At 37.6% G+C, this 12,098-nt stretch overlaps 3 protein-coding genes and 1 long non-coding RNA gene across 4 annotated transcripts; 2 read left to right on the forward strand and 2 right to left on the reverse strand.

The window, feature by feature from the left end:
* Positions 1–2,301: 2,301 nt before the first annotated feature.
* Positions 2,302–3,027, reverse strand: LOC121265724 (peroxidase 10-like). Its single transcript, XM_041169424.1, has 2 exons — positions 2,958–3,027; positions 2,302–2,684 (listed from the first exon to the last, which is right to left on the reverse strand). Exons 1-2 carry the CDS (start codon positions 3,025–3,027, stop codon positions 2,302–2,304), a joined length of 453 nt encoding a protein of 150 aa, XP_041025358.1.
* Positions 3,028–4,052: 1,025 nt separating this feature from the next.
* On the forward strand, positions 4,053–11,499 carry LOC121239887 (Werner Syndrome-like exonuclease). The gene is made up of 2 exons (XM_041137249.1): positions 4,053–4,933; positions 11,360–11,499. The coding sequence occupies exon 1, from the start codon at positions 4,172–4,174 to the stop codon at positions 4,802–4,804; it is 633 nt and encodes a 210-aa protein (XP_040993183.1). The 5' UTR covers positions 4,053–4,171; the 3' UTR covers positions 4,805–4,933; positions 11,360–11,499.
* Positions 4,877–11,462, reverse strand: LOC121239902. Its single transcript, XR_005935406.1, has 2 exons — positions 11,406–11,462; positions 4,877–4,979 (listed from the first exon to the last, which is right to left on the reverse strand). It is a non-coding gene; the product is annotated as an uncharacterized LOC121239902 (long non-coding RNA).
* Positions 10,575–11,283, forward strand: LOC121239894 (Werner Syndrome-like exonuclease). Its single transcript, XM_041137261.1, has one exon. The coding sequence runs from the start codon at positions 10,839–10,841 to the stop codon at positions 11,280–11,282; it is 444 nt and encodes a 147-aa protein (XP_040993195.1). The 5' UTR covers positions 10,575–10,838; the 3' UTR covers position 11,283.
* Positions 11,500–12,098: the final 599 nt, after the last annotated feature.

Below are 12,098 nucleotides of genomic sequence, written 5' to 3' on the forward strand. Positions count from 1 at the left end.
TGCATTTGGATCTTGGATAAGTGAAGATGATTTATGTACTTGAGAGTTGTGTACATTTTACTTTTTATTGTTGTATGATACTGTGTAGCTTTTCTTAGTTGTGGTTAAGTTGTGGAGTATGTAGTATGTCGTGGTTGAGTTGATGTGGACCAACAACAATGAGAGAGAGTTGTCAACTTGAATTATTATTAGAGCAATGGAGAGTGGTGTCTTGACTCTTGGAGATGGTAGAAAGCAGTAGATTCATATGATATTTTATATAATTTTTTAACTTTGTTATATGCATACATTTATAAATACTCACAAGTGTGTTCTTGCGTGATGTTTGAACGGGTGTGCGCTGTGATATTATGTTAAATGATTATGTTGTTGCGTGATTATGTTTTAATTGTTACGATTCTATTATTTATATTTGATTATTTGATCGTTTGTTATAGATAGATTATAATTTATTGATGATGATTTGATCTTTTAATTTACATTATAGATTTAGATCTTTTGCATTTTTTGTAGCTTATTTGGGCTACAAAGTTGATAAAAATGTAAAACAAGTGGGGCATAAAAAATGGATCTGGCCCAATAACGTCAAGTTAAGAACCAGCCCGACACATGGATCGGGCTCAACTCCGAATTGGAGTTTGACTCTACCTCTGGCAACTTCAATCGGAGTCGGAGTCCAAAATGACCTCCAACCCAAAGAGGAGCTAGAAGTCGTTGAGACGAAATTGGAGCCCAGCGCTAATGCCATATATTTGATTTGGGTTATGTTACTCAACATTCCACACCACACACTATATATATTTTAAAAAAATTTTATTATATTTTTTATTATTTTATTCCTGTTAAACTAATTAAGTTGTTTTACTCATCATCTATACACAATATACTTGTTATGAGAAAAAGAAAAAAATATAAAAGATGTGTGCTAGGACTGTTCATCTAAGCCGGGTTTTTTCCCGGCCTGGTCCGGAACTCGAAAAACTTGGTTTCGGTTCCAGGTTTCGGCCCAGATCAAACCCGGGCCAAAACCTGGGTTTGAAAATCTAGACCAACCCGGTCCGAGTACGGGTTTGAAACCCGGGTACCGGGTTTAAAACCCGGTACCCAGATCTTTATTTTTTAATAAAAATCGGTATCAAAACGACGCCGTTTTGATACCGGTTATATACTTCCCCCCCCCGGTGTCTCTCTCGCTCTCTCTCTCTCTCTCGCTGTCTCATTATGTTGTGGCTTGAGAAAACACAGAAACCCTAAGCCCTTGCCTCCATCACTGTGACCCCGTGAGCCGCGACCCCATAATCGTCCGCCGCTCATCCTCGCCGCATCTCGATCGCTGCATCCCCGTCACCGTCGGCCTTTCTCTCTAGGGCATTGTTCACTTGTTTGAGTACTCTCTCTCTCTCTCTCTCTCTCTCTCTCTCTCCCTGTAACTATGATTCTGTGCGTGAGGAATGGATGGGGTAATCACTTGGTTGATAACAGTTTGAGTTGTTTATGGATTCTGTATTTGTTGATAATTGGAGTTAATGGGTGTTGGTTTTCGTGGCTTGTGGGCTCTAAGCCTCTGCTTTTCCTTTTAGATTTGTGTTGTTTTGTATCTCTTTTATTTGTTGTTGAGTAGTGTACTAGACCTCCATTGGATTTTTGGGTTTGGTTTTAATTGTTAGGGGAATACCCAACTTGGTTTTGTTTGTTGGGTTTGCTTGTTCTAACTGGCTTGATGTGTGAATGTAAATTTCACGAGAAGCTTGAAATTGAAATTGCAAAAAGAAAAGGCATTGAGTACTGTAAACTGTATGTAAATTCAGACATACAGTTTATAACCTCCATTTTTCGGTACTGTAATTGTTTAGCATGCAGCATGAAGCCAAGATCAATCAATATTCAATTATTAGGAAAGAACCTAGCTAATTAATTTATAAGGCTGTGCTAAGAAAATGGCCGTGGCATAATGGAAAGTCACTAGATCTCCACTAAGGTGCTTGAGGAGGCTATATATATGAATTTTTATATATATATATATATATTTATTTAATTTTCTGGTATATTTATATATGTATATATTTATTTTCTGGTATTGTTGGGAGAAGAGAATCTCCATATGTTTTATTAGTTCAGTGTGATGAGCACGTCTCCATATATCTCTTGGTAAAATCCTATATATATAAATGTGTGTATATATATATATATATGTTGACAACTTGTGTGTGTGTGTGTATATATATATATATATATATATATATATATATATGTTTCTCCACTGCCCAACTTTTTTACATTCCTTAGCTTGGTTGGTGGTTTCTAATCTCTCCACTCTCCTGTAAGCACACCTATGTTGGCCATCTTCACCATTGATGCTGCAAAATCCCTGCAGAAAAGATAAGGGAACTTGCTATAGTTAATGACCATTGAAGCGGTTTTATTGTCCCTCATAAGAGCTTGGTCTGACTGAAGTAGCCTAGAATTATTCACAAGGTTTTTGTAATAGATGTTATCAAATTTATTTTCAGTGACTGAATCCAAGGGAGACATTTTGGTGTCAGAATCAGCATCATCTTCTGGGCATGTGCTATGCAAAGTTTGTAGGAGGGATGCATCTAGTGTTGGATCAGGTTTACCATCAGCAAATTTGATGAGACTTGACTTGAATGTAAAGCATTGAGTGAACCCAATAGTGTGCGCACCTTTATAAAGCATATGGATCAAGAGGTTATGTTGTATTGTAACAGAATGACAATATGAACTTCATGAGAGCTTGAGCTAGTTCCACCGCATTCTGGATCCGTTTGGACTATCAACACATTGGATCAGTGAGAGCCTTCATGTTAAAGTTTGATTTTGTAAGAGAATTTGATAAAAACTTCTTATACAAATCCATCTAAATGGAGACAAAATATTTGAAATCCAATTAATAATAAAAAAGCTTTTGGAAAAAAAAAATCCGGGTTTTGAAAAACCTGGATACACCCGGGTTCCGGCCCGGGTCTGACCCGGACCAACCTGGTCTGGGTTCTGGCCCGGGTTCATGACCCTGGTTCCGGTCCGGATACACCCGGGTTAGAACCCGGATGAACACCCCTAAATTGTGTGCTATGTGGTTTATGAAATAATAAATTCATTTTATTTTACACACTCAAATAAAAAAATCCTACGTACGTAAGCTTTTTCATATAGTTTTCAAAAAGATCAACCGTACACTATAACTCCCCATATGCCATTTCCTTTTTTCTTAAAACTTGAATACCCCAGTTTCCAATTCCATCTTTCTTTTCCTTGAACTCTCTTTCACACTCCCTTTGGCTCTCTTCGTTTCCCTCCTTGGATATCGCAGTGTTTGGCGTTAGGATAAACTTGGTTTTAACTTTTTCATTATATAAAGGTAGAGGTAAGGAGAAAGGTGGTGAGAAAAAAACAGGAAGAAAATCAAATGGACGTGACGAAGAGGATCAACTAGACATCCCTCCTGGACTTCAAATCAAAGATGGCCCAGTTTAGTGGAAGTTAGGACTAAGTAAAGTGAATATTTATCAACCCAGTTTCCGTGGAATGTTCCATGCATTTTTCTTTGTGAGATAAGAAACTCAGATTTAATTCCCTAGCTAGCTCATGTACTTTTGTTAGGAAGATTGTTTCCACTGGAGTTATAATGGGAAAAATATAGAAGCGACAAAGACAGAGAGAGTGATCTGAACTGTTCCACACTATGGGGTTATGATTCATACCGTGCTGCTCTTTTCTTTAAGAAAGTTATGAAATGTTGAGAAGTGTGAATCTCTAATTGGTTGGTGTAAAAGTCGGACTCTTTGTACAACCATCATCTATCATGGATAGACACATACAGATAGTGGTTCATGTCTGCCTAATCTGCTATATGTATCGGGGTCTTTACGAATTCTTCTACATTTATGAATAACTTTAAGTACATTGAATGAAAGCCACATCTTTGAAAAAAACAATGTACGATTGAATTCTCAGAAGTTAAAAAGCCTCAAGTAAAACATATTCTAATGAAGAAGCCTCAAGTAATCCATATTCTAGGAAGCAACTCTTTTTGAGTGAGAGTAGTGAGGTCGATTTCAACTCTATAAATATACCCATTTGTTCTGTATATTTTTCAGACCAAACCTTCACGGAAGAATCTCATATTTATCTCACCAATTAGCAAATAGCAATGTTTACATCTAATTACGGCAATTCCACCATAACTTTCAATCCCATCACCTCCAAATACTCGATCAACTTTGCCGGGAAAACCATAGAAACAACCGTCACAGACAAAGCTAGCATCGTAGATGAATGGGTTCGGGAAATGCTTTCAATATGTGGCGGAAAAGCCGTTGTTGTGGGCTTAGACATTGAATGGAGGCCGCATCCGATACGTTCGATGAGCAACAAGTCGGCGACGCTTCAACTTTGCATAGACCAAAAGTGCCTGATCATTCAACTATTCTACCTGGACTACAACCCACAATCCATAAAGAGCTTTCTGATGGACTCGAACTTCACTTTTGTGGGGATTGAGGTAGCGGATGACATAGCAAAGCTCCAAAACGAGTATGGACTTGGGTGTAGCAAAAGCGCGGATATCAGGGAGCTGGCAAAGAGAAAATGGCCAGGACGGTTTAGAAGGCCTGGGCTGAAGGACCTGGCTTTGGAAGTTGTGGGTCTTTATATGAGGAAGCCCAAGCATGTGTGCATGAGTAACTGGGAGGCACGGCTGCTCACCGAAAGTCAAGTTGAGTACGCATGCATCGATGCCTATGCCTCTTATAGGATTGGCCACAAGCTTCTCCATGAGATCTGACCTTCCTTTCCGCCTTCCGACCGACCTTTATATCATACATGCTTTAATTTGTCGTTACACAGTCGGTTTTTATATGTCTCTGGTTGTTCACTTGCGCTTTAAAAATTATAATGTGTTTTCTTAAAGGAGGTCCTACCACTACTCACGGCCTTGCAAGGCTAAAACTTGGGGAAACCTCGATATTATGTTTAATTTGTATTTATTATGCATGTGTGTGTTAGTTGGGGTGTTTTGTTTTCCTTCCTATTTGCTTAATAAGATGTTGTCTTGGTCGTGCCTATGCCCAACGGTATAGATTAATCGAATTCCAACGAGTTTTGCGCATTTGTAACGTGGGAAATCAATTGTAGTACTAGTGGTAGAGGAAGACTAGAAGTAATAAATAAGCCCACAAAAAAAAAAAAAAAAAAAAATAATAATAATACATAAAACGAGAGAATATGAAGGCGTCCACCCAACCTGTTGGCTTACTATAGTCTATGTTAGGGGAAGGGCGAAGTTTAGTCTTATTTGGCTCAAGCAAAAGCCAGCAAAGTCCATAAAGAAGATAGAAGCAGGCAGCACTCGCGAGACTCGCTCCTTGCTTTTCGAAAGACGAAGACACTTATACTCCTGAGTCGTTGAGTTTGGATAGTAAGTTATTTTCACATAATCTATGAATAATAATAATAAAAAATAATAAAATATTAAATAATAATTAAAAATAAATAAAAATAATAATAAAATAATAAATAGTAATCAAATATTCTGATATAATATATAAGGTATTCACAATATCTGATAACAATATTGACATTAACTTAGTCAAATGTCGGTGAATTAAAAAATATAACATTGGATTAGCTAAACTCATCCAATTGAAAGTCATACTTGATGAGGCAGTATTCACCAATTGAAGGCGTACTTTATTTCAAAATATTCTGCAACGGCAGGAACCTTTTTCCCTCTTGAATGGCAAGACTCTGTATTCTGGCTTTCTCTCGTTTCCTTCTTTCCTCTCATTTTCTCTCCTTTTCTTTCGAACCCACTCCATTTCTCTCCCTTTCTCTCGTAGAGCTTTGCCCGACACTCCCTTTTTCTCTCTCTTTTTCTGTTTCCTAGCTTATTTTCTTGTCCATTGTGTGATTTCATCTCTTTCAACTTGGCTCAAGAACCAAACGACAGTTAAGACAATCGGTTTGCACCGAGAATCGACATTGAAGGTGTCCCTACGATGCTTGGAGAGGATCTTCGATTTCTGCCCTAGAGTGCCTCTTTGAGGCTCTCTATTTCGATTTCAATATATGCTTGTTTTGTAAAAGAAGCCGAATAGTTGGGTTCTCTGGTTGTCCTCTTTAAGTCTTTTATTATTCTTATTTTTTGTAGACACCAAAAGTAAGTTGTATGTCAACATTTTTATTGAATGAAGGTGTTATGAACTGTCGAGTGATGAAACCCTAATCCTTAGGGTTGTTGTCTGAAGCCTCATGGACCAGGTTATTGTCATATGGGCCTGCCTAGGCTTTAAACACCAAAGTCCATTTGAGTCTTATTTCAGTTGGTTCCAGATTGTATTTTCATGGGCCACGTTGAGTCAGTTATTTGCATGTATTGAGTCAGTTACTTAGTGGGTCAATTATAAGTTATTGGATCTATTAAGTCCATTGGTTAGTATTTGACTTAGTCTTTGTTTGATGTCTACTTATATGTTAATCTTGAATGAATGAGGTATTCCAGTTTCCAAAATATTGTGAGTACAAAGTGGAGGCCAAGCCCATCGAAGTGCCTACATAATTTACATTTCATTATCACAGACTTACGTAAGCCATAACAGTGGTATGACAGCCACGTTCCTGCGCCATGGCTAAGAGTACACGCAATGCTCAACTGACAGAAGCTATTTCCATGCTAAAAGGGGAGAGTGTGCACCTGCGAGAAGAACAAGGCAAGCAAAAATACATGTTGGAAGTCGTGTTGCAGCAACTCAACAACTTGGTAGCCAGCTATGAGCAGTTAGTAGTACAGGCAAGTAATCCACAAATGGGAGAAGGATCATCCAATACAAAATGTCAGTTCAAAAATAATCCATTGTTTGAAGGAAATGGGGGGCATATATGCTAGGACCCTTAGATTGGATTTTTCCAAGTTTGATGGGTCAAAACCCATGTAATGGATTCTTAAGGCTGAACAGTTCTTTGAATACTTTGAGATTCCTAATGATAAAAAATTACAGATTGCCTTCTTCCATATGGAAGGGAAGACATTGTTTTGGTATTCTTAATTAAGGGATTCAGGTCCTATAGGAGGATGAGAGGATTTTATTGCAGCACTTAGGGTGCATTTTGGGCCCTCAACTTATGAGGATCCAATTGGGACATTTACCAAATTAAGACAAACAACCATGGTAAAAGAATATCAAACTGAGTTTGAGGCTTTATCTAATAAAATTAAGGGGCTTACGAAGGAATTTTGTATCAGTACTTTTATTAGTGGCCAAACCAAAAGCAATTGAGATTGTATCAGGTTTAAGCATAGTTACCATAATTTTTAGATCATCCCTTATATTTCCAAGCTACTTGCACCACCACCACCACCAAGACCTGAAAACAGAATCCCTACCAATACCTATAACCCAAACAGAAAACCTACCATTCTTATAAAAAGAATCACCCCAACCCAAATGCAAGAAAGAATGGAGAAGGGACTTTGCTACTATTGTGATGAAAAGTTCCATCTTGGTCACAAGTGTAGTAGACCCAAGTTATTTCTGTTGGAAGGATTAGAAGTGGATGAAGGTGAGGAAGCCGAGCCTAATGAAGGGAATTTAGCAGTCATAGAATCAAAGAAGTTGAATGAGAAGAGAATGAGATGGGTGAACTGCTAAGCATCTCACTACATGCCATGGCAGGTTCATTATCCCCTAAGCCTATGAGGATTGAAGGCCTTATTAATCATCAAAAAGTTTTGATTCTTATTGGCACAGGTAGCACACACAGTTTTATGGATCCGTATGTAGCAAGAAAATCAAAACTACCAGTGGGGGAGAGCCAACTGATAGTTAAAGTGGCCAATGGGGATAGCCTACCTTGCTAAGGTTACTGTAGGGTAGTTCCTATTCACCTACAAAATTTAAGGGTTATGGCTAATCTCTATTGATTAACTTTAGGAAGTTGTGATGTGGTTTTAGGAATGGATTGGTTGCGAAATTTGAGATCAATTTTATCGAACTTTTCTGACCTCACCATGCAGTTTGATTTTAGGGGTGCCAAAGTTAAATTACAAGGGTTACAACCACCAGTTGATGCATTAGAGGAAGTGCAACATGTTCCCAATTTAAAAAAAGGGGTCTGTAAAGGGAATATGGTTGCACTTGATAGGTGAAGAGATGATGTAGATTGAGGGGGAAATGGAACCTGTTTTGGAACAGGTTATTAAGGGCTTTGAAGATGTGTTTGCTGAACCTCATGGCTTGCCTCCACCTCAGAGTCATGACTATAAGATTGAGCTGTTGGAAGAATCAAAACCAACTTGTGTACGCCCCTATAGATACCCATACTATCAAAATGCAGAAATAGAAAAGCTGGTAACTGACATGTAGAAAATTGGCATAATTATAGGAAGCCAACCCCTATTCCTCTCCAATGTTGCTGGTCAGGAAGGCAAATGGAAGTTGGAGGATGTGTGTGGATTACCATGCACTCAACAAAAATGCAGTGAAAGATAAGTTCCATATCCCTAATATTGATAAGTTGCTTGATGAACTTTATAGGGCAGAAATTTTTTCTAAATTGGATTTGCGTTCTGGTTATCATCAAATTAGAATACATGAAGGGGATATATATAAAATAGCATTTAGAATTCATGAGGGTTACTATAAATTTATGGTGATGTCTTTTGAGCTTACTAATGCCCCATCAACTTTTCAAGGATCGATGAATGAGGTTTTTAAGCCTTATTTAAGAAGGTCTGTCTTGGTTTTCTTTAATGATATTTGGATTTATAGCAAATCTTTGGAGGAACATTTAAAGCATTTGCATACGGTTCTAGAAACTTTGAGGTCCCATCAGTTTTATGTAAAGAAATCTAAGTGTGTGTTTGGATGTAATGAAGTAGAATATTTAGGTCACTTAATTTCCCAAGGAGTGAAGGCCGACCCCATAAAATTTCAACTATGCAAGAGTGACCACTGCCCAAAAATTTGAAGGCCTTAAGGGGATTTTTGGGCTTTAACAAGATATTCCAGGAAGTTTGTGAAAGATTACGGAGCCATTGCAGCTCCATTGACTGCTCTATTAAGGAAGAATGCTTTTGTTTGGTCAAACAAGGCACAAGAGGCATTTGAGAGGCTTATAATTTGGAGCACGGTTCCAATGCGAAAACTGCTCCTCGAATCGTGGAGGATAGAGACTTATCTAGTTGTTAAAATTCTTATCTATTTATTTCGAAATTATGTTGCTAAGTTGGTAATTCTTTCATAGTTTATTTCCTAAATTATAGCACGGTTCCTAACAACTAGATTTATCTAGTTGGTAATTTTTGCTAAGTTGGTAATCATAGTTTATAATTTGGAGCACGGTTCCAATGCGGAAACTGCTCCTCGAATCGTGGATGATAGAGACTTATCTAGTTGTTAAAATTCTTATCTATTTATTTCGAAATTTTGTTGCTAAATTGGTAATTCTTTCTTAGTTTATTTCCTAAATTATAGAATCATATGTAATCCTTTTAAAGTCGTGGCAATGGAAGGAAGAGGCAGTTGCCATTTTTTTGTTGATCAATTTGAGGTTGGAGAGATTCCATTTACAGAGAGATTCCTTTTTTTTTTTTTAGTGTGTTTTCTTCCTCTTGGAAGTCGGGCTCTGGAGGATTGCATTACCCAGTTTCCAATTCCATCTTTCTTTTCCTTGAATTCTCTTTCACTCTCTCTTTGGCTCTCTTCGTTTCCCTCCTTGGATCGTAGTGTTTGGCATTAGGATAAACTTGGTTTTTCATTATATAAAGGTAGAGGTAAGGAGAAAGGTGGTGAGAAAAAATAGGAAGAAAATCAAATGGAGGTGATGAAGAGGATCAACGACTAGACATCCCTCCTAGACTTCAAATCGAATATGCCCATGTTTAGTGTAAGTTAGGACTAAGTAAAGTGAATATTTATCAACCCAGTTTCCATGGAATGTTCCATGCATTTTTCCTTGTGAGATAAGAAACTCAGATTTAATTCCCTAGCTAGCTCATGTACTTTTGTCAGGAAGATTTTTTCCAATGGATTTATAATGGGAAAAATATAAAAGAGACAAAGACAAAGAGAGTGATCCGAACTGTTCCACACTTTGGGGTTATAGGAATAAAAAATGTATCGGGCAATTATGAATTATAATGTTCCACACTCTTTTCTTTAAGAAAGTTATGAAATGTTGAGAGGTGTGAATCTCTAATTGGGTGGTGTAAAAGCCACATCATTAAGTACATCTTTAAGAAAGTTACGAATTCTTTACATTTATAAAAGCCACATCTTTGAAAAAAACAGTGTATGATTGAATTCACGGAAAAGCCTTTTTACCCAACCTTTTAGGTCACTGGTAATTTTTATTTAGTGATTTTAAATATATTGATGTATTTTTTTTTATATTTTAAAAATATTTAAATATATTTAAAAAAAAAAAAAAGCCAGGGCATCACTCCCAGCGCTTAGTAGCCTTACCCAAGTTAAAAAGCCTCAAGTAAAACATACTCCAATGAATCAAGCGAAGTTGATTGGGGAGAGTGAAGTCGATTTCAACTCTATAAATATACCCATTTGTTCTGTATATTTTCCAGACCAAACCTTCACGGAAAAATCTCATATTTATCTCACCAATTAGCAAATAGCAATGGTTACATCTAATCACAGCAATTCCACCATAACTTTCAGTCTCATCACCTCCAAATACTCGATCAACTTTGCCGGGAAAACCATAGAAACAACCGTCACAGACAAAGCTAGCATCGTAGATGAATGGGTTCGGGAAATGCTTTCAATATGTGGCGGAAAAGCCGTGGTTGTGGGCTTAGGCATTGAATGGAGGCCGCATCCGATATGTTTGATGAGCAACAAGTCGGCGACGCTCCAACTTTGCATAGACCAAAAGTGCCTAATCATTCAACTATCTACCTGGACTACATCCCACAATCCATAAAGAGCTTTCTGATGAAGTCGAACTTCACTTTTGTGGGGATTAAGGTAGCGGATGACATAGCAAAGCTCCAGAACGGGTATGGACTTGGGTGTAGGAAAAGCGCGGATATCAGGGAGCTGGCAAAGAGACAATGGCCAGGACGGTTTAGAAGGCCTGGGCTGAAGGACCTGGCTTTGAAAGTTGTGGGTCTTTATATGAGGAAGCCCAAGCATGTGTGCATGAGTAACTGGGAGGCACGGCTGCTCATCGAAAGTCAAGTTGAGTACGCATGCCTCGATGCCTATGCCTCTTGTAGGATTGGCCACAAGCTTCTCCTTGAGATGTGACCTTCCTTTATATATATCACACATGCTTTAATTTTATGTTACACAGTCGGTTTTTATAATGTGTTTTCTTAAACGAGGTCCTACTACTACTCACGGCCTTGCAAGGCGAAAACTTGGGGAAACCTCGATCTGTTTAATTTGTATTTATTATGTGTGTGTGTGTGTTGGGGTGTTTTCCTTCCTATTTACTTGATAAGATGTTGTGTTGGACGTGCTTAAAGTTTTTTCAGAACTTTGTAGAAGGTGTAACGCCCCGTCTCCGAGAGTCCGGAGAGTTAACTCATGTCACCTAAAATCAACTCCAATTATGCATTTAAAATAAACCAGAGTCTCCATAACATATTAAGCTATTTGTTCAACACAAATATCTATGTTCCTATGTAAGGGCACATCAATAGTGTCTCGTCGTTATACATAACTTTTCCACAAAACTAGAAATATTCATTACTCAACATACCAAAGTCACATAAAATATCAATACTACCAAAAAGTCATTCTCCAAAAGTCATTGCACCCTAAGGCACTTAGTCTTCTATGATCCACAAAACTTGCAAATACTCCCTATTCCTGATTCTCAGCTGTAGCATCAAAATTCTCTGAAACATATTATGAAGATAGGGGTGAGTTATCAACAACTCAGTAAGCAGAGAACATATACTAGTATGTAAACATGAACATTTTCAGAAAGTTCAGTATGCAGAAACAAAGACATTTTATTTTTATATGCAGATCTCATAAAAAACATGTTATCAGAAACTCAGATTGACTTTTCAATCTTTTCATACTCAAAATCAACAATTCATATTTAAGAATCCA

This window comes from Juglans microcarpa x Juglans regia, chromosome 1D (genome assembly GCF_004785595.1).
Source record: "Juglans microcarpa x Juglans regia isolate MS1-56 chromosome 1D, Jm3101_v1.0, whole genome shotgun sequence".
Classification (NCBI taxonomy): Eukaryota; Viridiplantae; Streptophyta; class Magnoliopsida; order Fagales; family Juglandaceae; genus Juglans; species Juglans microcarpa x Juglans regia.

Excerpts from the sequence above, each read along its gene's own strand:
- LOC121265724 (XM_041169424.1), bottom strand. The coding sequence starts at position 3,027 with ATGAACCCGGGCCAGAACCCAGACCAGGTTGGTCCGGGTCAGACCCGG. Across the intron at positions 2,685-2,957 it reads CGGAACCCGGGTGTATCCAG|GTGCGCACACTATTGGGTTC; the intron begins GTTTTTCAAAAC and ends TGCTTTATAAAG.
- LOC121239887 (XM_041137249.1), top strand. The coding sequence starts at position 4,172 with ATGTTTACATCTAATTACGGCAATTCCACCATAACTTTCAATCCCATC.
- LOC121239894 (XM_041137261.1), top strand. The coding sequence starts at position 10,839 with ATGGAGGCCGCATCCGATATGTTTGATGAGCAACAAGTCGGCGACGCT.